The sequence below is a fragment of the Microtus oregoni genome, unplaced genomic scaffold (genome assembly GCF_018167655.1).
Source record: "Microtus oregoni isolate MIOR12 unplaced genomic scaffold, Mior012 000086F_ref0000336, whole genome shotgun sequence".
In the NCBI taxonomy this organism is placed as follows: Eukaryota; Metazoa; Chordata; class Mammalia; order Rodentia; family Cricetidae; genus Microtus; species Microtus oregoni.
The window spans coordinates 1,409,229-1,437,125 of record NW_024544552.1 but is presented as its reverse complement, the minus strand read 5'-3'; the positions used below and the strand labels follow the sequence as shown (position 1 = coordinate 1,437,125).

Genomic DNA, 27,897 nt, shown 5'->3' with positions numbered 1-27,897 from the left:
AAGAGAGGAAAGAGCTTTCATTCCTTAGGTATAGATTGAGTTGCAGAGTCTCATTGAACAGGCAGGTTGAGAGGAGGGAGAAAGGACTTTGCTGTTGCAGCTGCCATGGGGGAAGGTTTGAAACTTTGGCTGGTGGTCTGAGAATCATGGTGCTGTAAGAGTGTTTCTATGTGAATGAACATGTGATCCCTTCTATTTCTTCTATTCACATGGTTATAGTGGCCCTTTTTAAAGTGTAAAATGGATCCCACATAATGTATAAGTCTGCCAAGGATTGTGGATTTTAGCGCATATTGGTCTTATTGGCCCAGGGAATCCTTAGGAACTTATGATTTCTGTACATCATGCTCTGCAACAGACAGTATTTGAATATTATAGATGAAGACTCCAAGATTCTTTGTGCTTTAGTCTTTACTCAGTTTGAAAAATCAAAGAGTCAGAATATGAACAAAAATCTTAATTAACCTGAGTCCTGTCAAATTATCTCTCTGCTTTGATAAAGGAGATACTTTTTGTCATTTAGCTAAACATATAACAACTTTTGAATTTATTTTCTTTATTATGATTTAGAAATATTTACTTAAAAGATACTAGAAGGTATTTCATCATTAAATGTGAAAAGTTAGTTTTTATTATCATGTTGGATTGTCTATGTAATGCCAACAGTCAAGTACACGATATATATGTATTTATGAAATCATATATATGAATAATTTTTAATAATATTAAATTCCAAGGCACACACCTGCATGTAACTGTGTCTTACAGACTTCAGCTGCCATTTATCTTTCCTTGAGGACAATTCAAAACAGATGAGTCGAAGTTTTTGGCCTGGCTCACACTTTATATTGGTCAGTCTTCCAAAGACCACCACTTCCATTGTCCCTATATCATCTTCAATTCCATAGTAAATGAAGGGATTCCTCTCAGTTTTCTGAAAAGCAAGTAAACATTCTTCTTTTAGAACATATGTCAAAGCTTGTCACCACTATGAGGAATAAAGAGTGTCGGCATAAACCTGTCCCTGCCAAGGCAAGATGGCTCTTAGGTTTAGAATCACAGGCACAAGAGCCAGTGAGATGGTTCAGTGGGGAAGGGTGCTTGCTGGCAAGCCTGATTACCTGGCCTCAATGAGCAGCTATCATGGTAGAAAGAGAGAACTAATTTGTGGAGCTTCTCTCCTGACTTCCACAATACTTTAAAAGTTTTTGTGTTTCTTCCCATCCCTCACAGACAAAATAAATTACTAAAAAAAGGCTTTCAGGAGCCAGAGAGTTTAAGATGTTTTAGTGAACAAATCTTTTCTTTGAACTCCCTCTTGAAGCCTTGTGGGCCTAGCCTTAATGATTGGGTCAGCACTGCAGCCCTTGGAAGCCACGCTTATGTGTTACCTACTTGATGATTTCTTCTGCTGGGTGTTTTTAGGAAAAAAAATGAGTATTTTTCTAAGTACTATGGTAACATATAAGAATATCTGAGATTTCTTAAGGGACTATAAATGAAAACAAGAATAATACAGCAAGAATCCCTTAGTTACCATTGCAGGTTTCTTAGGCATCTCCAGGAGGCCTGAGAAGAAAGGCTACTTGTGGCTCATTGTCAGTCTGAGAAACACAACTATAAGTCTTTTTAATTTAATTTATTTTAATTTTTATTGAAAATAAATTATTTTCATGAAACCTAATCTAATAATAATTTTTCCTTCCCTATTCCTAGTTTTTCCTCACTTCCCTACCTTTCCAACTCCACAGCTTCTTTCTCTCCTTCTTAAGAAAACAAACAGGTGAATAAAGAAGAAAATTAACAATAATGAAACAAAAGGAACACACTAACAAAAATAAGAAATAGTATGTCAAACAAATACACAGACATACAAATAGAAACTAACATTCAGACAGACGTAAAGACTGATACACTCACTCGCCACACACCCAACCCCTCCCCCCCCACACACAGACAGACACTCACCTCCTTTTTAAATGGATCACATTTGCTCTTGCACACATTGTTCACTCTACTCCTTCCTAACCTCTCATGGATTAAAACTACAGCTTTTAGTTCTGGCGTTTAAGTACATGCCCCACTTAGTTTACTTATTAATTGTGTAACCAAAAGCACCAGAGCAGTCAAAAACAGCATAGATAAAAGTAAAAAGCCATGAGTGATTCATAAACAATGAATTATAAAATTATACACTTAACAAGCATACTAATGAATTGGTACATTGGCACTTAAAAAATACTAAAAAGTCACAGATTTCCTTGAATTTCCTCACTTTTGTTGTGCCTAGTTATAAACTGTGAAATTAAACTAGGAAGACTGTTAATCTGTTCTACCTTTCATTATTTAAAACATTAATCACCCTATCAAAAGATCTTGATATAATGTAAAGAATATTATAATGAGAACACATTAAAAAATGATCTTGGTTAGTTGGCCATGACTTCAATCTCGGCCAGAATAGTCTCTTCCTTTTTATTCTCATCATCTCAAACTGTATGTAGGCTTTGAGTTTGGCTCTTTTCACACCTGAGTTGCCGGCCAGACGCACAGAGGCGCAGCGGCGGCGGCGCCAGACGCGGAGGAGCGCGGCCAGACGCGGAGGAGCGCGGCCAGACCCAAGCGGCTGGGAAAGGCGTGCAATAAGGAGAGCAGATTGCCCTACTACAATTGAATCAAAGAGGTAGGCCTTTGGTTGGCCAGGTCACTGGCACAAGGGGAGCCTGGTCCTGTCCTGAAGATCCTTCGGAGGGGTGAGAGGGTTCTTGGCCTGCAGCAGGAACCACGAAAGAGAGTGAGGGCATTTTGTAAGCGGAGCCCTTGGCCAGCAGGGAAACCTGATCTGGTTTCTAAAGGATCCATTGGATAGGATCAATAGAAGGAGATGGGCAGGCGCCAAGGCAAGAACTCACCCAATAATCCGAAAAACAACATGAAAACATCAGAACCCAATGATCTTACAACAGAAGTATTTGAACAACCTAACACAGAAGAAGTGGAAAAAATCGACTTTATGAAGATAATAGAGTCCCTAAACAACATGTAAAAAATGCCCTTATAGAAATGGATGAGAAGTATAACAAAAAGTTTGAAGAAATGAGTAAATACGTACATGATACGCTGGGAAACCAAGAAAAAACCATCAAACAGGTAATGGAAACAGTTCAAGAATTGAAAACTGAAATGAAGGCAAAGAAGAAAATACAAAATGAGGACCAGCTGGATATGGAAAATCTAGGCCAACGAGCAGAGTCTACAGAAACAAGCATAATCAATAGAATACAAGAGCTAGAAGAAAGACTCTCAGATGCTGAGGACACCATAGAGAAAATAAACGAACAGATCAAAAAAAAACAGCAAAGCACACCTGAGTTGCCAATAATATGGGCATGGAAGCTATCAAAGATACAGAATCTAACAGGAAAGTGTGCTATAAACTGAACATTGTCTAGGGATAATATGGATATAATTGATTGTCACAGTGAGGAAAATGCCAAAGTTATTGATGAATCGATTTCTAAAGATTTTTTTCATGGTTTCACCTTGTGGAGAAGAATGATAAGAGCTTCCCCCAATCCCCAAATAAGGAAACCGTTCTCATCTCTGACATGAAGAGCAGTTACTTCCTATGTTAAATAAGTTGAGCAAATTCCAGTGACAAGTTTAAACTTAAAATCCCAGACTGCAAAAGGAATTTCCCAAGTATCAAAATGGCTTACCTTATAGACCACAAACTCTCCATTCACATATGTCCCCTGTGCCTGTGAGAAAAGATCCCTAATTTTAGGAGTCGCATTAGCTCTTTGCCTCAGTGTTTTTGAGATACTCATTGTTCTGTTCTTGTCTACATCAGACACACAGGAAGCTTCGTGTATTTCCAGAAATCCATTGAGCCAAAATAATTTGATATGGCAATAATCTTATTTGGAATGAACTTATTCCTTAGCACTGGTTCAAAAATCTTCACTCTGAAGAATTCATTCTCAGTCGCCACTGTGGCATGGAACATCCTTTTGTCATCAGTCAAATCATAAGTAAATGGTTCTGTTATTTTCAAAACCATCACTTCTTTGGGTTCTCGATGGTAACCTTCTTCCTTAGCAGGTTCCTTGGGTATGTTTCTTCTCCTTGGTGTCTACATAAAACACACACAATATAAACATGTATAATTCAGACAGATCTTAAGGCACAATTCCACTGAGTACAGTGGAGAACAATGATTGTCATACTATAATCTAAATAAAGAGAGAAATAGATATTTACCTGAATTATTACCTTGTGATTCCAGTTAATATGAATGTTACTTGGTAGACAAAGGGATTATACTTACAGTTGTGGGGGCTGAACTCAAAGCCCCCAATGCTCTAGTCAAGTTTTCATTCTAGAAACATTTGGAAGAGTTTGATTACAAAACATTGACTAAAAATTAGAGCTTTCTTATAATAGGATAAAGGTAGGCATCCTAGGAAGATACCCTCAAATATTGCTACTCAGAAAGGGTTCAGATTAGTAGCTCTTCTTTTTCTATAATAACAGGCATGGACGAGAATCCTGTGACCAGAAAATGTTCATGAGGTCATTTTACTTTGATCACCTGCCTTCTCAGTATGCTACTCCGTTTCTGAGCATCAGGAGAGCACTTTGAAATGGAGGCAACACTGTAGAACTGAAGGAGGAAGTACATGGACAGTCACTGCCGACCTGGGTACCAGCGCAGGGAGGCAGCTATAACTGAAGCACTTTCTGACCCTTGACTTGGAAACATGCAGACTTCACCCTGTGGGTGATGAGACTTAACTCTGATTACCAACTGATGTGTTCTAACATCAGGAAGTACACTTCCAATATAATTGCAGCAGCGATTCACAATCTGAAAACAACACCTTGAATAAAAAGTATAATGTGCAAAATTAAATATGCACGTGACTCAGCATACTCTTTACAGAGTAGTCATGATCAGGTGATCGTTGAGTCAGACATTTTCTTAATGGAGTAGAACATACAACGTATTCTAAAATTGAATGTAGGGAAGGATCAGTAATTATACACCATAAAAATAGTGATTATTTAAGTAAAAGATTATGTGTCCATATAGATTAATGAAGAAGTCTTGCAGGCTTGTGCTAATATTTGTTATTAAACTTTGAGAGTAGGAAGCCATTACCTTGCATGAACGGCTGCTTGTAGTTGCTGGAGACCCCAGAGGGTCATGGAGAGCACTGACTGCTGTTGCTGGAGACCCTCTTGGAGCAAGGAGACTTTTGGATGCTGTTGGTGGAGACATATACGGAGCCAGGGGACTTTCAGATGTTGTTCCTAAAGGTACCTGAGGATCCTGGACACTACTGGACAGGGTTAGAGCCAAATGAGAGATCAGATGGGTGCTAGAGTCTGATTCTGGAGATGCTAGAAAATTCTGGCAGGGTGGTCCTGGAGAGCTCTGAGTCTTTTTTAAAGCAGGGCATGGAGGTGTCTGGGGAGTCTGAAGGCTGCTAGAAGCTGTTGTGAAGAGTCCCTGACAATTTTGGAGTTCACTGGCAGCTGAGGAGTTGCTGGTATCTGACAGTTCTGGAAGCTGCTGTTCTTCCTGGGAAATCTCTGTTTTAAAAGTCCTCTGGGTTTTGATATTTATCCTTTTCTGTTTCTAAAAGAAAATATAATTGAGATATCTTTAATGCTGCTTAATGGTTTTTAGAAATAAGACCAAATACATCCTTTCACTTTCTCTTTTGAAAAGGGAATTTTCAAACCTGTCACATTTCTCCTGGGCTGAAGGAAGTATTTTAGAACATACTTAGTATTTCTAGCACCAAGATTCCATCCTTAGTGATCGATATTACAACTCCTGTTAAAAGTCTGGTATTGAAATTTCACTGGTCTGGGATGGATTACTAGCTCAAGTATCTCACAAAACTGTCCAAATATTACTTGGCCTTATTCAACTCTTTGTGTCATTTTATGGGAAAGGAAGCCTGAGATAAAATTGGCCATTTCTATATTTTTGTTCATGTAGACTTTCCAATCATCATATATTCATTTTTTATTGTACACACGGGATTCCCCCACCACACATACACAGTTATACCTCTTCAAGTGACCTTATAGAAATTGTGTGAAAAATATCCTAAAAAATGGACCACAAAGATATCTTTTGATGGATCGGATGTATCTCAGTTGACAGAGTACTGGACTCACATGCGTGAAGCCCATCCAGACCCATTTAAACCCTTGTATAGGTCTTTAAAATAGCCATAACTTCAGTTAAATCAAACTTCTACATATATGAGAAGTACTTGTTCCTCAGGCAATCAATCTAGTTAGGGTCTTCATTACACTTACATAATCTTTAAAGTACAAATTATAAATATTTAAAAATTTTGCTTTAAAAGTGACGGTAAGTTAGTATGAAAATTCCTTTGAATAATTGCAATGGCCATTTCTAATGCAACAATTGCTATGAAGCTGATGTGATTCTAGTTAAAACTACTACTGTAGTCTATTTTCCAGGCTTGTGTACATTTTGAATTACATTGCTGTCATCATTTACAAACACGGTTAATTAGACGTTCCTAAGGCATTTCCATGCATATACCAGGACTCTGCCATTTAAAAAGATTAAATGTTGGTCACATGGCATGTACAACACAATTGTATCATGCAATAAATAAGGAGATTTGTATAAATTACAGTGCGGTTCTCAAAATACATGCCTAACATGTACATATATTTAAGTAAATGATTAGTAGACTAGATGAGGAGTTCTTTCTCAGTTATGGTTGTAATTTTATGTAGAAGGCATCAAAATGGGAACAAGAATCCATTCCCTTTGATGAGGAATTGTTGGCGAATATTATTTTAAGGTATATGAATTTTTTTATGCTGCATTTGATTAACTGTGAAGCTGTGATTCTTTTCCTGTCTAAAACACCTGATGGTCCTAATAAAGAACTAAACAACCAAGAGTGAGGCAGGAGCAAGGATAGACAGGGCTGGCAGGCAGAGAATGTAAACAGAAGGAAAATCTAGGAAGAGGAGGAGAACAGAGGACAAGGGGAGGGGGACAGCAGGGACCAGTCACCCAGCCAGCCACCGAGCAAGAGTGAAAGTAAGAATTACATGAGAGAATGACAAAAACCAGAGGCAAAAAGTAGATAGGATAAGGTAAGAAAAGCTGGCAAGAAACCAAACTAGGGCCTGGCATTCATAACTAAAAATAAGCTTCTGTGTGTGCTTTATTTGGAAGCTGCATTGTGGGCTCCTCGTAAAGTCAAAAGAGTAAACCATCATAGAACAGGAGTGGCTGGAAGAATTTAGTGTATGCCTTGACGGGATGGGAGCGGTCTGAAGCTGACTCTCAGCAAAAGTGATCATTTCAGTTATATAGTGTTTGGTTAGGAAATGAACAGCGATAAAAGACTTCCAAGAATGGAAACAGCATGTATCAAAACACGTGCTGAAAGGAACACATAATGGTGAAAATAACCTTTGTGGTTGGGTCACCAGCAAAGGGAAAAGGGCTGAGAAGAAAGAAGGCAATGAAGATTAACACATTCTTATGTTTATCCCTGACAGTTTCCTCTAGACTTCCTTCTGAACCCTAAGCAGAAAGTTGGTCTACAACATTAGAAATCATTCCACAAAGGCTGTGATACATGATTTGATAACTTAATAAGCTATTTAATAATATGAGGAAAATCCCTGAAGTAGGGGATCAGTGAGATGTTTTTCCAAGGCTGTGGTGAACCCAGTGATATGCTCTGGGAAGGTGCAAGCACTGAGAATATAAAAGTGGTACCTTGTTGGAGGAACTGCTGGGTGGTATTGGTGGAGGCTTATGAGGAGTCTGGAGACAATGTTCATTTTTTTGTATGCTGCTTTCTGGAGCTTCTGGAAGTTGATCTGCTCCTGGGTAAGCTTCCTTTTCTTGCCACCTTCAGTTTCTGTGGGTATTTTACTCTTTTTCTGAAAGAACAATGTTTGTCTTTCTTTATTGATTTTCCTGTGTGTTGGAAATTGAACTCCAGGCTTTGTACATGCTAAGATGTGCTTTTCTATACAGTTTTATCCCCAGCCCTTAGGAATGTTTTTAGTATTAAATAAAGCATATTTTTAAGACCATAAGAAAATTTGTTTTATTACTGGATTCTGATTATAAATTTTTGTCATTGTGCATACCTCAGTCTTAACAGACAGATTGTATAGTATGGTGGTTTGAATAAGGATTGCCCCATATACTCATAGATTTGAATACTTGGTCATGAGGGAGTGTCAGTATTAGGAGGTGTGACCTTTTTGGAGAGGGTGTGTTTTGTTGAAGGAAGTGTGTCACTGAGGGGTGGGACTTGATGCTTCAGATGGTCAAGTCAGTTTCAGCCTCACCCTCTGATACTGTTGCCTGTGAGGATGCAGAACTCTCTGTTACCTCTCCAGCACCAATGTCTGCCTGCATGCTGCTATGCTTCCAATTATACTATTAATAATATAATATTAATAATAACACTCTGGATGTAAGCAAGCACCAATTGATTGTGGTCTTTTATAAGAGCTGCTGTAGCCATTTTGTGAGAAGGGGAATCTCTTCAGAATAATTAAAACCCTAGCTAAGACATATAGGACTGTCTCATAGAGGAGTAGAAAAATTACATTTACCTTGTCATATTCATCCCTGTGGAGGCAAAAGAGTATTAGATATGGAAATATAAAGTCCATATTATGTTTAATCTTTTTAAAAACCTCATCCCAAAGCAACTGCCTTTTCAGTAAATAGTCTTTAAAGAGCCATGTAGTGATTTTTTTGGTTGATATTGGGGGGTTATACTGCACAACATAGAACACATGATAAACTCAGCACAGAATGAGGGATGGGCCACTATGAATTTGTTGACTTGGAGTTCTGTTTTAACAGAGCCTTGTACTAGATAGAGTACTACATCTCTCATAAAAATTAAGAAGGGAAGAACCTGAAAAAAAAACTTTTTGGTGGGAGGTTAGCTACCTTACCTTTGAAGAGGGCTTATTCTTGCTTGGTTCATTATCAGTGGAAAGAGATTGTGAACTACTGGGTTCCTCTTGCTTCCTTTTTTTTCACTGCAGTTTTTACTTTTTCTTTATTTGGCTTTTTAACTACAGGGATGAAGAAAACACACTAAGTCCAGGAAAATGGTTAATATGGCTGAAGCTTATTCAGAAGTATTTGTCTTTCTTTTTTAAAAAAAATGAAACGGGTAATTTATTCCATTTTATTAGTGATTTTACAGAAAGACAATTTCATGCTGTTTTTAAGAAAACCTCCCTGGTTCATGTTTACCAATAAAGATTCAGAAGCTAGATGTTGGGGTGAAAGCTTGCTAGCTCACAGAGGCAGAGAAAGCACCCAGCTGACCTTCCTATTCCACTGATGTACCATAAACCCCTTTTCCTTCATTGTCTCAAACCAAAATCTCTCAACCTGAATGTCCCTCACATCATCTTTTTGTGCTTCTTTCTATCCATTTCTATCCATTGCCCTGACTTCCTCCCACTCTCTATGGTTGTTTTCCTAGTAACCCTATGTTCACTTCCTGTCAACTGGTTGCTTGCTCCATCTCTTGGCATGTGGTTGAATTTGTTTTAACCTGTTTACAATATTCAACCAGAAAGCTCTTGGATTAAAGGTGTGTGCTAGGGCTGAGCCATTCCAAACCTCGAAACAGTTTTTTTTTTTTCAGTAAATAATGCAATCTCAGGGTGGAAAGTGCAATCAAATTTTATGTAACAATTTCAAGAACTATTTAGTCTCTTCTTGTGTCTGTGTGTTTATTTTCTTCTGCTGCAGAGGCTCTACCTGGCCAGAAAGTCGCCAATGATAACAAGTCAGACACAGGCACCACCTCAGGGGATTCTTTGCTCATCTCAAGCATAGTGGACTCAGCTTCTCCATCCTGGGAACTTCTGTTTATGTCAGAACAAGCCTGTGCCAACAATCTTATCCCACAGACTGATTTTATAAACCTGATGCTTTATGATAATAGCATTAGGTTACTTCTTAGGAGGATAATTCCAAATCACAGAAAACGCGAAAGAATTATGATTGGATATTTGAAGTAAATACATAGTAACATTGTATTTTGACTTCTATATTGGGGATATATCTTTCTATGCAACTCAGGGTATTCTCAATCTAGATGTCTCCTTGACAGAGTTTCCTTGTGGTCAATTCTCAGGTCAGAGTTGTGTACCAGTATATCCAATATTGTTTAAAGTATTAAATTTATGTTATTTAAATGCTTTAAATGATTTTTAAAATTTTTAGTTTATCATTTTCTAATTATTCCAACATGTTGAGTGTTGGGCCTCATGAAGCCTGGGAGTGAGGCCCGGTGTAATTTCCTGAGTCTTACTTGTGTTTGCATGAGACCTAGTGTAACTTCCTGAGCCAAGCTAGAGTTTGGAGACCTGTCTCTGACTACCTGACCTAGACCCACCTCTGGCCAGCTACCACAAATGTGGTAGAATATTATTGGCCTTCATTCCTTACTCCACCTTGGCCCATCCCAGGCCTCTCCTCCCCCATCACAACCCTATATAAGTCCCTGCTTGATACTAATAGACGAGTTTCTGCTTTGACAGACTCCTGACTCGGTGGGTATATTTCTCCCTTGTGCCCCGGGTGGGAGGGTGGCTGAGTTGTGACACTCATCATCCCATTTAGCGCAAGGGAGAGTCCAGTGGGCCTAGCTTTGCCCCTCCCCACTCTTTCTGCCAGAGAACCCAGCAGTGGGGTACTGTAATCTATTACAACTGCATTTTATTTTATTTACCTCCAAAGCAAAAGATAAAGATGTCTACCAGAAAATATGTCAAGCTTGTATCTAAGAAAGGATTCCTTATAATTTTCAACTAGTCTGAAACACTTCAACCCCTTTAATTTCTACAGCACACATGGGAAAGGGACAGATCAGCTCTGATCACTGCAGGGAGCTAGAAAGTTTGGGGAGAGTGGCCGAGGGATGAGTGTCCAGGGTAATCCCCCTTACCTTTTGCTTTCTCTTTTTTAAGTATTTTAGCAAGGTGTTTAAGATCTTTACTCTTTTGACACACTTTTATCAGTGTGTCCAGTCCAGAATCTTCTGGGAATGTGTCCTCCATCAGGTCAGAAATCTGAATTTTGTCAAAGCATCTTGATTTTTTTTTATTTAGATTTAGATTTTTTCTTAGTAAGGACTTGATTGTCCTAAACTGATAGTCATTCATCTTTTCGAATCCTTTTAGAAGAACAATTGCCTTGTATTTATTCATTATCTCTAAAATTATGGACAATCCTAAAAGATAAAAATGGGTATAGGATTACACACTTATACAGACAATTCCAAAACAAGGATTTTCCTGTATTAGTGAATGACCCCAATTGATAATGTCTATTGCATGTGGCCGAAAAACAGAGTTAATACAACTGTGTCACTGTCCAAAATGGATGTAGAACTCCTGTATTAATAAACAGGTCTAGGAAATTCTTCCCCAGTAGCCATGTTAGATGACTTAGGCCAGTGGCAGTTGTGGGGGGAGAAAAGTGTTGGAATCAGTCATTGTTGCAGTTTCTCGTAATCTGGGCTATGAGTGTTAAAATCCTGAGTCCTTTTTCTATTCTTATTTAGTGCTTCATTCCTGAATATCTGCCTGTGCGTGTCTGATTTTTCCCAGTCTAAAGTGACCTATATGCAAATGGACTGCATCTGATTCATCCTGGATAAACAATGCCTGAAGTAACATGGCCCATGTGAGCCACTGACCCTTGTCCACTAAGGCTTTAGCCAAAACACTCCTCAGGAGCATCCTTTCTCTCCTGAGCTTAGATTTTGTGCTCTATGGGTCCTTTGTGTTTATATTACTGTCAATCTCCCAAACATCTACTCATTTTTCAGAGCAGCAACCTAGAATTTATTGGATGGATTTGCATTAGTGGTTTCTTGATTTATCCTTTCAGACTTGACTTAGTGATACGTACTTGTTCAAAGACACAGTTTTCTAACTACAAGTCATGCTTAAATCATTCCAGGGACTTTAGTAGCTTCATAATTTATTTAAAAAGTTCCTGTCTCCTAAAATATATAGGAAATACTTAAATAATTGCACTCTGCCATTTATGTTTATTTTTATTACTGAGACCATATGTTTCAAAATATACAAAACATGTTCCTATTGTCAAGGTTTGTGATGTATCCATTTTTCTTCATTGTTTAGAAAGCTATTCTCACATTTTTTTCTCCATATAATTTTCATAAACTTTGAAAACTTGAGTGTGAAATGGGAGGCTAGGGTAGTAGAAGGAATAGACAAAGGAGTAAGTAACCATAATTTTATTTCCAAAAACTGAGATGGAAATGTACCACTGTAGAAACTTCCTAATACATATTTATATGTATATATATATATATATATATATATATTTATATATAAAGAATTTCCATGAATTTACTCTATAATGGGGCAACCGTATTTCTACTAGACACTACAGGTTAACAAAATACCCAGTGCTAGGAATGAATGGATTTGCTCTCTTGAAATTACTGGCCAGTCAGTTTTCATAGAAGCCCAATATATAGACTATGAACAATGTTCTTGGTTACATGTCAAAACTTTGTGGTAAGAATCTATTACAGAAGACACCACATTATTGCGTCACAAAACATGGGGAAATCAAGTTGGTACTCACCTGGAAGCTTTTGTCCCTACTGGCTAGATTTTTTAATTCTGGAAGGTACTATGCACAACACTGGAGGAAGAAAATTAAAAAAAAAAAAAAAACCTTACTCAGCTGTGGATCCTTGGTGGAACACTAGCAACCAGTCTAGAAATACATGCTCACTGGTGCAATAGTGACATAAATGTGGCATTAACCATCCATTTGGTGATTTGATCTAAGGCATGTATGAGTGGAAACCTGTATCATTACTGAGACAAAAATCCTGTGACTAGACGACTAAGAGTCACTAGTTGAGAACATACTAATTTTATATTCTTAAATAGGAGTATAATTAAATTTACTATTATATCCACATGTCTTTCAACACTCATCAGATAAACTTGTAAAGAAAAAAATAACAAAAATTAGAAAATTAGAAGCAACTAAAAATTTGCTTTCTGGAAATTCCCCCAACAGGCTGAAATCCTCCTTTAGAGCTCATCAAGAGTTCACGTAGTTCCTTGAAAAACTTCAGAGAATGCAGAGTCCAATAATTCAATTTATATTATTTTAGTTTAGGAATCATGCCTGTATGGACATTTCTATAATTGGATTTTAATTTCTAGGTCTGTTAATTGGTTCTTTTTTTGAGAAAAATTGAGCATCATCCATGCTCAATGAAACCCAAGAATAAACAGAATGTTCACACAAGGACACAAGAGAGGGAAAATGGAGAGTGTGAAGAAAAAGACATGGTCTGTAAGTCCTAGGACATTAAAAAACAGATCATCTCCATATCCGAGGAAGAGATGAAAAGAGGCTCTCAACAGTAAAACTCCCTTCTTCAGAGCAGCATTCTAACTTACATGCACTACTGATATCCAGACCCCAGAGAAAATTACAATAGAGAGATTTTATTTGGGTTGGTACTTGTGCAAACACAAATCTTTCCAGCACAACCCGATATGTGATGACAGAAATAATGTATAATTTTTGTGGGTTTCACTTATTTGAGAACATAAAATTTGTTTTGTTATTAAAGCAAAATTGAAGCAATTTTGTTATATTGCTTTTGAATTTAGACCAATTATCCCAACTTCAAAAGATTTCCAAAATTACACAATTTCATACATATGTATCAATGTCAATCTATGGCTACCAAATTCTGGATATCAATGTGTTCAGCCTCACTGCTTAGAAGCTAAACACTTTAAATGTCCAGTCTCTTTAAAGCACCAAAATTCTCTTTCAAATTTCAAAGCCTCTCTAAAATATCCAATCTCTCTCCAAAACACCCAGTCTCTCTTTAAAATGCCCAGTGTCTTTCGAAAATACCCAATATCTCTCTAAAATACAAAAAGTCTCTCAAAAAATACACAAAGTCTCCCTAAAATTCCAAAGTTTTAAAATTTTAAAGTATCTCAACTGTGAACTCTTACAAAATAAAAAACAAGTTGCCTACCTTCTGTTCCAAGAGGAGATAACCAGGTCCCAATTACATTCAAATTAAAGCAGAACCAAAATTCAACAGTGTAAAAGATTTTCTGGTTTCCAAAGGGCACTGGCAGCTCCATTTCTCTTGCTTTTCCATCCAAGCACACACATTGTTTCTCCTAAGCTTAGGACACCTCTCTCTACACTTGCTGCTATCCTGGTGGTCATTCCACAGTGCTGACATCTCAAAGCACTGGGGTCCCCATTGCACCAGGTTTCTATCTTCACCAATGGCCTTTCATGACCTATCACAGTGGCAAGCCTCAGCTATTGCCTATGGTCCCTTCATGCCTCCAAAACCTGTACCACCTGGATGAGTCTTTACATTACAAAGATGGGTTGTCAGCATAAAGTACAGCATTGTCTTGCTCTGGACCACAACTTAAAATTCTGTGTACTGAGGGTTAGAAGACACTTCCCAGAGTACTCCTCAATTATGCTGATCTCTTCTTAATCACAGCCAATTCTTCAGTCCCAGATGACCACAATCACAGAATTGTAATTCAAAACATTTAGATACTTCAGCAGATTCTTTAAGGTACTCTCAACCTTCCCTCTGAAGTTTCCAAGCCAGGCCTCCATCATCTGCACTTCCCTCCAGATTACCTTGTAAATTTCCACAATAATTCATTAATCTCTAAATATTCAATAGCTGTTATATCCCAAAGTTACAAAGTTCTTTCAAATCCTTCCTAAAACAGTCAATTGTGTCTTAATAATATCCCACTAACCCAGTACCAATTTCTCTCTTAGTTACAAGTTCTAGAGCTGTGATTAAACACCATGACCAAAACCAAGCTGGGAAGAAAAAGGTTCATATCATCTAACATTTCCACCTAACAGTACTTATGGAAGGAAATCAGAGCAGGAACTCAAGGCTGAAACCTGAAGGCAGGAAGTGAAACAGAAGCCATGAGGAACACTGATTACTTGCTTGATCCTCATGGCTTGCTCTGCACTCAGGACCACCTGTAAAAGAGTGGCACTGCCCCTAAAGGGTTACACACTCACATCAAGCACTAATCAAGGATATGCCCTACAGACTTTCCTACAGGCAATTTTGAAAGAAGCATTCGCTCAACTCAGGTATCTTATCTCAGAAAATTTTATCTTGTCGCAAGCAGACAAGAAATACCCAAAACATAACCTTAGAAAAAGGCAATAGTTTAAATGATTGACTTGTTTACCCAAAAACAGTATATGGTATTTCTTAGAATGTTGTGTCTCAATATAGAAGCATAATAAGTAGCAGCATAGAATATGTTTTGTTCCAAATGTAAATAAAATAACATATATCCTCTTCATATGTATGTGACAGAGCATACTCAACTGCGAATCTGAGACAACCTAGAATATTTTGATAAACACAGCAGTAGATTTCCAATTACTAAATTAACAAGGTATAAACATCTGCAAAATTTTAGAATGAGAAAAATAAATGATACATCTAGAGAGATAACCTTACATACATGTCTGAAATCAACATCTAAAATACAGTTCAAGTACACATTAACTCTAAAGTATACATAGTAAACTTTTAAAATATTCTCAAAGTAGACTATAGAGATATATTTCTATTTAACTCTCCATCAGCCCCCAACTTTTTAAACCTGAAAACAAAAAACAAATTCAAACAGTATAAATAAAACAAATAACTTTCAAGATGACAGAAACTGACTCACTGTGATTGAGATACTGCTAATTTGAAAGAAAATGATAAGCATGTTCAAGAATAATTAACAAAAGATGTACTTAAATAGCTGAGAATCTGAGACTCTTTGTACTAAATGAGTCCATTGTTTCTCATTCTATGCAATATTGCAATACTAGAACACAGTCCTGGTATATTTTCACTAAATACTATTTCACAGTAATTCTTTGATGTTATAGATTATCATTTATCTAGTCAGTCACCACATCCAACAAGTTACTTGTCACTCTCAAGCCAAGACAACTCAATCCTTCTCATTTTCCATTTGCTCATACTTACACATGTCGACCATAATCAAAATGCATTTGTGTTGGCTCTGGTCCCAGTAAAGGTGGAATAAACATTTCTGCTGTCTTCCCTAGTAAAGCATCAGAACCCAGTGGCTATGGACACCAGTCCTGCTGTCTCCATTCTTCTCTGAAGGAACAGTGCTGATTCCCCCATGACTTTGTGGGTTCTGCAGAGGTCTCAACTCTACATAGCAGGGGAATGACTCACCTTCTTGGAAATCTTTTTCAGCAGTGTTCAGATCCTAGTTTATCTGCAAGGCAAGAAGCAGAGATGGTTTCATTTCAATGAAAAGATAAATGATTTGTAGGCTGGTTTTCTTTGCTTCATGTTTAAAAACCACTTATGAGTGGCTAAATGTAATAATTGTCTTGTTGGGTCTGGGTTACCTCACTCAAAATGATGTTTTCTAGTTCCAGCCATTTGCCTGCAAAATTCAAGATGTCGTTATTTTTTCTGCTGTGTAGTACTCCATTGTGTAAATGAACCACATTTTCCTTATCCATTCTTCATGTGAGGGGCATTTAGGTTGTTCCCAGGTTCTAGCTATGACAAACAATGCTGCTATGAACATAGCTGAGCACATGTTCTTGTGGCACGATTGAGCATCCTTTGGATATATACTCAAAAGTGCTATTACTGGGTCTTGAGGAAGGATGCTACCTAATTTTCTAAGAAATTGCCACACTGACATCCAAAGGGGACTGTACCAGCTTGCACTCCCACCAGCAATGCAGGAGTATTCCCTTTATCCCACAACTTAGACAACAATGAGGACCTAAGAGAGGCGTACATAGATCTAATACATGGGAAGTAGAAAAAGACAAGATCTCCTGAGTAAATTAGGAGCATAGGGACCTTGGGAGAGTGTTTCAGGGGAGGGGAAAGGCAGGAAAGGAGAGCAGAGAAAAATGTACAGCTCAATAAAATTTAAAAATGATAAATCAATAAATCTCTCAGAGACTAGAGAGGGTTGTTGCAATCCCTGAACTGCCAAGAACAGGAAGTAGTTTAAAAGATGGGAAGAATGACACTGGTCAGTATTGTTTCGCTTTACTTCAAGTTGCACAGCCTTGCATGTCTTGCACTGTGCTCTCCCTGGGGGAAGGAAGGCTACAAAAGTGAAGATGTCTCCCACTACTCTTATCTTTTGGTGTTCCTAGCTAGTGAGATTGAAGGGTTGCCAACTTGAATATACATCCCTGCAACGAAAAATAAATCTCTGCTGGGCTCAGTTATTTTTCTTACATGTCTTCATAGGTTGGATGTTCCAAACTTTAACTTTCATGTCCAACGGACTTATCTTGGGTCACTGAGAAAAACCTTCCTTTGAATAAAGGTAATTTCTAAGAGAAAAAGTGTGAGCCACCCAGACACTTCCTCTACTCCTCTAAAGGTGGAGGTGGCAGCAGGAGAATTCTGGCAGGGTCTAATGCCACAAAGAACTGAATCTGTTTCCTAGATAGAGGAACATCTTTGATGTAGGTATTTTTGGTTTAAGCACTTATTACAGCATTTCCTTATCTTTCTCTAGTTTCTCAACCAGAAGATTGTTTAAGCAGGATGTTGCACATTTAGCCTTCAGTAAATTGGTGTAGGAGGGTCTTCTTTCTATGTGTTGCTTTCATTGGTCAAATAAAGAAACTGCCTTGGCTTTTTGATAGGGCAGAATTTAGAGAGATGGAGTAGACTGCACAGAATGCTGGGAGAGAGAAAGCAGAGTCATGCAGATACAATGGCTCTCCTCTTCGAGAAGGACAGACACTGGTTAAACTCATCCTGCTAAGCCACAGTCAAGTGGCAATACAGATTATTAGAAATGGGTTGAATCAAGATGTAGGAGTTAGCCAATAAGAGGCTAGAACTAATGGGCCAGGCAGTGTTTAAATGAATACAATTTCTGTGTTTTAATTTAGAGTTATAAGCTAGCCAGGCAGCTGGGAGCTGGGTTGCAGAATGCTGCCCACCGCTCCCCTTTACTACAGTAAATAGAAAATAGTTTGACATTGGCTGTTGCTGCTCTATGTTCTATAGTGAAGCTGCTCCTCTTTAGATGACCAAGTTAATACATTCATAGTGTTTCTGCCTTATTTATGGATAAAGATAATAGATAATGGGCCTATTTAATGACAACATGGAAAGTTAAAAAATGGGAAGCTCTGAACTTATAGTCAGAAAAAAGATCTGAAATAACCTTGCCCTACTGTGGTATTCTGTTGAAGAAAGTAGGGAGTCTCTGCTGTGTTGCAATTTTGAGATTGTTTTGAGGTGTGGGAGCCTCCAAATACATTGAACTACAGAATTTTGATTTTCATCACTGGATTTTGGTTTTGTCTATATCTTATTGTTCCTATGCCCAGATTTTTTCCTTGGACAAAGTAAGTATTTGCCTCACTTTTTGTTCTACAGCAGTTTATAATTACATTTAGGATAGCTCAGAATGTTAAAGAGACTTTGGATTTCTCTTAAGTGTTGAAAATTTTTAAGAATGTGTGATTTTAAAACACTGTACTGTGTTTTATACTGTACTGGTTGGAGACCTGATGAACAATGAAGGAAAACTATAATTTATAAGTGGTGCTTTCAAGCGAAAGGGGAAAAAATGAAGTGGTGTAAAGGTGGGCAAAGTGGCATGTTGGAACAGTAGGGTTAAGTGTGGTTGGAGAGTGTGGGGACAGAATAGTGGAGGGGCTATGTAATTAAATTCTAAAGACCTTTAAAAAAGTATATGGAAACTAATACTGTATATGTTTCCTAAAATAAATGCGTACCTATATAAAAAAAGGTTTAAATATAATTATGCTCCATTTGATGAATTATGGTGATCCTATTAGAAACCAGTAGCTAACAAAAAAGAATTCTAGTGTCAGAAATAGATTACTTTGGAGTTGTTGATTGGTGAGGTCCCATAATACCGTCCGAAAATACACAAATACACATCCATACACCAACACACATTCTACAAGCTATTGCCAGTGCTTTTGGTTTCCTTCCAGAACTTGAGAGAGACATTGCTTACTTGAACTTGGGACAGCAGCTGGTACTGACCTGACCTTGAAGCTCCATTCACACTGGCTAGCTCTACGGTGCTGGAAGATGCTGGGCATGCTACCAGAAGAGAAAAGTCATCTCTAGTCTTTTCCTTATTCTCAGGAAAACTTTAAGAAGACAAGAAGAAAAAAAAATTAAGAGACAGAGGTTTTGGATGACTGCAGGGAAACAGTGTAAACACAGCTGAGCAGGCAAGAACTTGAGAATTCAGAGTGGTTGTGGAAGCAACCTAAAGTCTGTGGAGGTTTAAGCCAGGAAAAATCCTAGAATGAAATGAGAGGGGGTTGTCACAAAGTCCCTTAAGCTTCTAAGGAGTTTTTGGCACTTGATAGTTTCTGGGAGAGGGAAACTCATTCGTGTTAAAGGGACGCCCCAAAAGTAAGTTGAGCACAAACTGTACCTGATGGGTTTTAAAGATAAAGAGAGATACGAAGTTGGATATGTAGGAAAGGGAGTATGTATCTGGAAGGAGTTGTGGGACGGGATAAATATGAGCACAATCCACTGTAGGACTCTATCAAAGAACTAACAAAAGTGAGAAATCCAAAAAATGCAGTTCTTAGCCGGGTGGTGGTTTAGTATACTGCCCTTTCAGCCCTCAGGAGGCAGAGGTAGGCAGATTACAAGGTGAATTTAAGGCCAGCCTGGTCTACAAGAGCTAGCTCCTGGACAGCTAGGACTGTTACACATATAATCCCTGTCTGAAAAAAAACAAACAAAAAAAAGGAAGAAGAAAAAAAATAAAGAAAGAAGAAAGGAAAAAGAAAACAGTTCTTTCTTAATGAAAACTGCAAACTTGATGATTAGGCACACATATACTTAAAAATAAATATCTGATTAAAATTAAGGTGAAAGAAGAAGTACATAACAAGGTTGAGGGGCAGATGAAAGAGGACATATATTTTGTTGATGTAAGATAGAGACATCCTACAGTGAAATGACCTTAGCAGAAGCAGAACAAAAACCTGCTCTTTACCAGCCCATAACAAAAGATCTAACCAGTCCAACGACAACTTCTTTGAAATGTTATTTAAGAAATGTACCCCTATGTTGTTTTAAAATATCCCTTAACAATGGAAAAATAAAGAAATAATTAGAAACTAAAGACAACTCTGATTAACTTACATTAATGAAGATTTAATAGAAATGAAGGGAAAACTCTTATCAACTACCAAGGTATGATTAAACCTCCCGATCCGAGAAAAATATAACAGTTTCAACTATGGAATTGTCTACTAATAATTGTTCATGCTCTTTCTTATTATTCTGTTCCTTCACATATCTATGAAAACATGAAATATATTTTGACATAAGTATACTTATCAACACACATACATGCATTATATACATTCAATGTCTGATAGTACACATACCTGTGAATTTAAAAAAAAATCAAAAGGAGATCCGACGGTTTTGTGGCCAATATAACAGTGTGTCAATAACTGAATGACTAAGTGAAAGCATCTGCAAAAATCCAGAAAATTTGAGCAACTGCTAAACTTAGAAATATGGGTTTAATATGGGTACAACTCTCAAATCGACATTTAAATTATGAAATTCAGGAACATATGTAGTGCTATGCATAAGGACACAGAAAGTGTTTAAAATATTTTAAAAGTAGACAATAGAAATATATTTTATTTAGCTGTCTTTTATATCCCTTATATCTTATGACAAAAAAAACTGCAAACTAATAAAATATAACCAACCAAAAAGAACAACTTTTTATGGTGACAGAAAATTTCTCCCAGTGACTAAATAATATTTTTACTTCCCTGTGTGAAGGCAAAAGTATTAAAAATGCTTATTAAAACAGGATGTATTTGAATAGCTGGGTTTAGGAACCTTAAAGATTTTTACTACATATGTCCACTGACTCTCATCTTGTTTGTTATTAAGATATTACTAGATAACACAGACCCCTGTTCAGAAGCATTTTCGTTCAACTTTATTTCATAGTAATTCTTCATATCATTCCCTGTCCTTTCCTCAGACATGTGCCACGGCCAACAGGTTTCTGTTAACTCTTCAGCTAAAGCCTTCTTCTACTTTTCTAGTTATTTATACTTACACTTTGAAAGTTTATTTTACAGTCTGCAGTAATCAAAACACATCTTTTCTTGCCTCAAACCCCAGAAATGGAGGAACAAGCATGTCTGCCGTCTTTTTGCCTGAAGCATTAGAACCCAGCTGCAGGGTTTCCCTGTCCTTAATGTAGCTAGAGCCATCTCTGTCGTCCCCCCCCCCCTTCCCACTGCACTGGAAGAACCCACAGGGATCTCCTGCCTTCTTGTTGGTTTCACAGAGCTACTCCTTATATTCAAGGGTAGAACTTACCTCCCGGAAGTTTCTCAGTAATGTCCAGATTGTAGATCCTCAACAAGGCAGGAAATAGGGCTTGTCTATTTTGTGTAGGAAGATAAATCTCTCAAAACGTACACAGCAGGGTGTTGGAATCTCATTAAACGCTGAGAAAATGTAGTATCTACAAAATAACAAGGAAGACCAGGAAACTGGTTATAAAGTGAGTTCCTTATTTGAGCAGTGCTAGATGTCTGAACTCTTGCTGTTTCCCTGAGGAGAGTTGTGATGAAATAGGACTCCTTCCAGCAGTGTTCATAGCTTTCGATTTCCCCAGCTTCTCAACTAGAGCAGCTTGTTTCCTGTAACTAGTGCAGTGTCCAGGAAGACAAAAAAAAAAAAAAAGAGCTACTCCTAACTCAATTATTTTTCTTACAAATAAAAGTAGGCACAAATCGCAACAACCCAACAGTAAACCTACCTCTTCAACAGATTTACACGTGGGTCACTGGGAATCTTCCACTCATTTGAATGAAGATGAAATCACTAAGAGCTAAAAGTGAGTCACACAGCCTTCTCACCCTTTTTTCCTGTTTAGGATGGAAGCAGTCAGAGATAAACTTGCCAGATTCTGTTGTTCCCCAAACCTGGCTGCTTGTTTCCTGAGTAGGGAAGATCTGTGTTAAATCACCTTTGATTTAAGCGCTTTCCAAAGCATTCATTAATTTATTGACGGTTCCCAGGCCATAGCTTTCCAGAGCATAATTTTACAAGAAACATGTAACTCCAAATTCAGCTAAATAGAAAGTAATTTGCCATTAACTGCTGTCTTTGTTATTACTAAGCTGTCTTCTTTCAATGATTAAGATAATGAGCGTTTAGGCATCCTTTATGGGAAAACACAGCGGATCATGAGTTTATATATATATAAGACTGAACTGAACTCTCTATATAGCTCCGACAATACCAAGCCTTGAAAACTTATGGAAAAGTTCTGAACTTCTGATAGCTTCAGAGCCTAAAACAATGGTTGTCTGGCTGATTTTTCCCATTAAGGATAGTGGATGGTCTCTGTACTATTGCTTTACCAAGTCATGGAACAATGACACAAACCAGTGGAGGCTAGTTTGAGAGCTTTAAAGGTAATCCACAAACAGGGTCATGCCATGGATTATGGTAATAGCAATGGTTACCAAGGATAACAAAATCACCTGGAAGTGTCTATTGATTTGCCCAGATAGAAGACATGAATATGTGGTTTCCAACTGCAGGTGTTTGGCAGCTCTTGGATCTCTCTGTATGGTGTGGAAAGTCTTTCTATATATGTGTTGCTTTTATTGGTTAATGAATAAAGCTGTTTTGGCCAGTGGCTTAGCAGAATAGAGTAAGGCAGAATTCCAAGCAGAGATAGAGGAGAAAGTAGGCAGAGCCAGTGAGAAGCCAAGAAACCACTGCAGGACACAGACTCAAGATAAGCTGCCACAGGAGACAAACGCCTCTTCTCGACTCTGCCAAAATTTCGCAGGTAGGCCACGACCTGGTGGTGAGGCAGATTAATGGAGATGGGTTAGTTTAGCATATAAGAGCTAGCTAGAAAAGTGCTTAAGCTATTGGCCAAACAGTATGGCAAATAATACAGTTTCTGTGTGATTATTTTGGGTCTAAGCACCTGGGAACGAACGAGTGGCCTCCAACAAAATCTATATTTGACAATCCATCAGATTGGGATGCCTTTCATCTTCTGATATCTGCTTCAAGTTCTTTCATTGTTTTAGAATTTCATTGTGCAAATCCTTCCCTTTTTTGGTTTGTATTTTAGGCTGTTTTGAGTATGACTGTTTCCTTGATTTTGTTCTTGTTATGCTTGTCTTTTAAATAGCAAATCTACTGATTTTTAAGTGTTATACTTGTATCTTTATATTTGTTCAATGTGTTTATGAGCTGTACGATATTTCTGGTGAGGTCTTCAGAGTCTTTTATATAGAGTACCATATCATCTGAAAATAATGATGCTTTGGATTTTTTTTCTTTTATTGAAAATAGGTTTTTTTGCCCACTAATTTTATTTTGTTTTACAACCAGTTTCATTAGATTGTATCCTGAGTCCTTGGACTATTTAATCTCTGGTTCTTGGTCACCCAGGCAGTGTCAGGTATGGGTCCTAATTTATGGAGTGGGCCTTTATTCTAATAAGATACTGGTTGGTCACTCCCACAAGCTCTCTGTCACCATTGCATTAGCTAATCCTTCAGGCAGGGTACCACTGTAGATCAAAGGATTTGTGGCTCTTTTGGTGCTTATGTTTCCCTTTTGGTAGGGTACCAAAGATGCTCGAACGTAGGGGTAAAGGCTCTATGGAGGCACCAGAGTTAATTGCTCAAGTTCAATAAGTTGTATAGGTGTTTCCTTCAGCAGTGGGAACTTGTTGTCAATTTGTGGAGAGCAACTTATTATCTTGACAACAGGCTGCATTGTTTAGAGGTTCTCATGGGGTCCCTTTGGTCAACAAATAATTAGATGCAACACAGTTTCAACAAGCTTTTCTCACGGCTTGTTACAGTATGTTTTGAAGAGACACTAGCCTACTAGACCTTGTGACTCTTGCAGCCCTTGCTCTTCTCCCATAATCCCACTGTCTTGTTAAAAAAAAAAAACACATAAGAATACATTCCTAAAGCTAGCATCAATGTCTATTCCTTTCTTTGATCACTTCTTTCCGAGGCAGAATAACAAAATCCAGCAATCAGAAGTCCTTTATGACTAACCTAGTTTACATGACCAGTTAAAATTGAATACCTCTTCCCAACAGGTTTTTCCCCCAATACCCTAATAAACTGCAATTCCCCTATGTGCCCAACATCTGTCTACCCTCGATCCACAGGCAGTTTTTTGTTCTTCCAGGACAAATACAGCTTCCCCTCTCCGTTGTCCGCTTCTCCTTCTCTTAGTCCCCTATCTCCTTTACCACTGCATCCTAGCCCATTCCATCACAGACCTCCCCTTTTTCCTCCTTTTAAAACTGTACCTGCAAGGTCATTTGCTGCTGTTTTTTTGTCAGAACCAGAAAGCGGCCACTTTAACTTCTCTTCCCTGATTAATAAGGGATCTCCGTATGAAAACAGGCATTGGGTATGGTTTGTGCCTAGTCCAGAATCTGGAAGGAAGCCCTCACTGCGCATCCATCCCTTTAAGGGTTGGAGGCTTAGTTACGACACAGATAAATGATCTTGGTTGTTTATGCTTTTGTTGGTCTTTATGAATGAAGGTAACATATGTGGAGGAAATGAAGAAAGAAGGCAGCAGATGCTCTAAGAGTACTCTGGAGAAAGAAGAATGGACAAGGCAAAGAAGGGCAAAGGTAAGCAGGTGGTCAATATGGGTTCCCATCAAGTATAATGGCTCTGACGTCCCTTGTAGAGAGACGGGTGGGTTCTTTGTGTTTTAGAGAATCACAAAGGGATGAAGCTAGACCAGGAGAAATGACTGGTCATTTTTTCATGTTACCAGCTTGACCTTCACTGTCAAAATAATAATAAATATTAAAAAAAAACTGGCATAAGAAGACTAATCTTGAGTTTCTGTAAGGGTTTCCAGTGGACATTTTCTCCCAGGCCACCCAGCGATGCTGAGCTGCTTGCTGATAGCAGAGAAGGATTTCTGTAGACTAGATACAGAGTGCATCACACACAAGTAAAATTTCCTATTTTCACCAATAATAGAAATCTTTCTATTAGGTATTGGGGAAGTGCTCTGGCTCTAGTTTAGAGGTAAAAGATTCCAAGATCATATAGATTCTTAAAGTTTTATAGTAGTAGAACCAAAGTCTGATAGAAAGTATTTGAAATAGGATCCCTGAAACTGAATCTTTGAGAGCAAAGCCATAGTTTCCTCAGGATATCTGTGCATTGTTCTAAATAGTCAGACTGCTATAAGGGTCATCTGACTGGCTGTATGACTGGCAGTCTTTTTGCCCAAGAAAGTAACAATTAATTAGGAGAGTCCAATACTTAGTAACTAAGTCACCAAAGGCACAGTCACCAAGATTGTTCTTTGTCTAGTTGAGGGACTTATTCGAATATGCCTGAAAGTAGGGTGAGGATTGAAAAAGAAAGAGACAGAAGACAGAAGATAGAATTGGGAGGCCTCTCAGTGAATACATAAAAAATCCCCAAGAATATTAATCATAAATTTTATATACCCCAAGCAAAAGGGGAGTGGAAAAGACTTCCTTACCGATGATACAGGGAACAAACAATCATAATAACCTCCTTAATACTCAACATATCTGGTAAGCACACCCTAAATCAAACAACCTGTTATTTGGCCTTGACAAGCATTAACTCTCTGTCCATGAGTTGAGAGAGAAATGGAGTCACTATGGGCCCCTGCAGGTTTTACATCTGCATCTCAGGATTAGTAGCATCTCCCTGCAAACAGAAGCTTCTTGACCAATCCTGTGTGTAGCACTAACCTGTGGATATAAACAAGGTTATTTTAAAGGAAAACTGACAATAACTTGTAAGGTTTCTCCCTAGGATCTGCTGGCCTACAGGTGAAAGGTTTTGACGAGGTGTATAATAATAGTTATTATAATTTTCTTTTGTGTACCAGGCCTCAAATACAATCAGAAAGCTGCCAGTTACCACTGTGACACTGGTGCCACGTTGTGCCAGGTGTCCTTTTTTCTCTTTTGTGAAAAGTCCTGAAAGTAGCTTATAACAGTGCTACTGTTCTTTCTCTATGCTTGGGGTGGCATTAAGTTCAGGGAAACAGAGAAACTGATTCTTTATGTAAACATCGGGGAGTCTTTAGCTTCAAGATCAAAATCTTTCATCATAGAGGAAAGATTGGTAAAACACAGGGAGTTAACAAAAGGATGCAGAATAGCAGGATATTTCAACAACGGTGGGCACTTGCATCCTCCAAGCAAAATCATTAAGGTCAATAAATAAATAACGTAGGGGTTTTAGGAATCCCTGTTACCAGATATAATTTTGTCCTCCTTCCTATAGAATATCCAGGATGTTGCTAGGCATGCTCAGACAAGCTAATGTGCCTGGAAAAAGTAGATACCAACCAAGTTGTGCAGAAGGGGCTCAGACCACCTCAACTACCTGAAAAAAACACTCTCCAAAGCATTGTACTGTCTACAGTCTGTTAAGGGTGCTCCAGATTTCTGGCTACTGTGAGCTGATGCTCATTTTGGGATGAACTAGTGACATAGCTCTCTTTGAGGCATTTCTGCTTTTGCAAGTAACACTTCATCAATATCCCTTTAAGAAACACAATAAATCCTATTGGTTCAAAAAATTGAACTTAATTGGATCTGAACTTGTTCTGGGGTGAGTAGATACTTGTTTACACCTCCTGAGAAAGATTCTCATACAAAAGAGTCAGAGAATGGTTCCAGCCTAGTCTATGTAGGTGGATTTGTTGCTGTACCCTCATCTTTGTTGCAAAGCATTTGCATATCATACAAACTAAAACTTTACGTCTGTAAAAGATACAATTCCCTGTCCCTTACTGTTACGGAAAATTATCATTTTCTTCTCTCTGGGTGTTAGGACACTACAGAGAAAGTGTTGTATAAGGAAGATAAATGTAATAATCACAAAACCTGCAAGCTCGGGAACCCAAGACTAACCTTCAGCATTTGGTGTGGTTTTTCCTGTTTCTTTGTCATATTATACGGGGTGGTCAGAGACTAAGCCAAGTGTTTCCCATACCTTGGCCTTTCATTCAAAGATTTGGGGGTAAAGGCTCACATAGATTTTAAAGAAGCCTTGAAACTTTTCCCAAAGCACAGTAATAGTACAGATCAGACGGGAATATGTGTGAAGAGCAACAGTGCTCGCATGAGAAAAGGTGCTCAGGAATCCCAGCATCTGTTTGGAGCCACATTCATGGGGTTCAGGAGAAGAAGCTGGGGTGCTGTGGGGGTGTGATATGGGTGGATCTTCATTTCAACTGACAGTCTTAGATTAGGTAGGCATTTACTTCCTGTGCATGTCCTTTCAACACAGTAATTTATGTGATTGTATACACACAATTATACATAGGAGAAAGTGAACAACATGATATTCATCATAAAAGTTCCCTTTGAGGATACAGTTTGTCTTATTGTACGTGTACCTGAACTAGTCTGGATCAGATCCTCTTTCTTTGTGAAATATTTGATTATATATAATTCATGAAAGTATTTCTAAGGGCAGCAATCATTTTCATTGTTATATATATATATATATATATATATATATATATATATAGAGAGAGAGAGAGAGAGAGAGAGAGAGAGAGAGAGAGAGACCAGATGTATGTTGGTGCCCATGTGGACAATAGGCTTCAGATATATTGGTAGAAGAATGTAAGTACACAGGAGATGCAGATAATG

At 38.0% G+C, this 27,897-nt stretch overlaps 1 protein-coding gene across 1 annotated transcript; it reads right to left on the bottom strand.

Annotated features, from left to right (window-relative positions):
* Positions 1-283: 283 nt before the first annotated feature.
* Positions 284-11,277, bottom strand: LOC121442001 (myeloid cell nuclear differentiation antigen-like protein). Its single transcript, XM_041643440.1, is given in 10 exon segments — positions 284-349; positions 746-934; positions 3,720-3,892; positions 3,895-4,135; positions 5,165-5,644; positions 7,796-7,899; positions 7,902-7,962; positions 9,001-9,075; positions 9,077-9,123; positions 11,016-11,277. Coding segments are annotated over 10 exon segments (1,698 nt in total).
* Between the last annotated feature and the right edge of the window lie 16,620 nt (positions 11,278-27,897).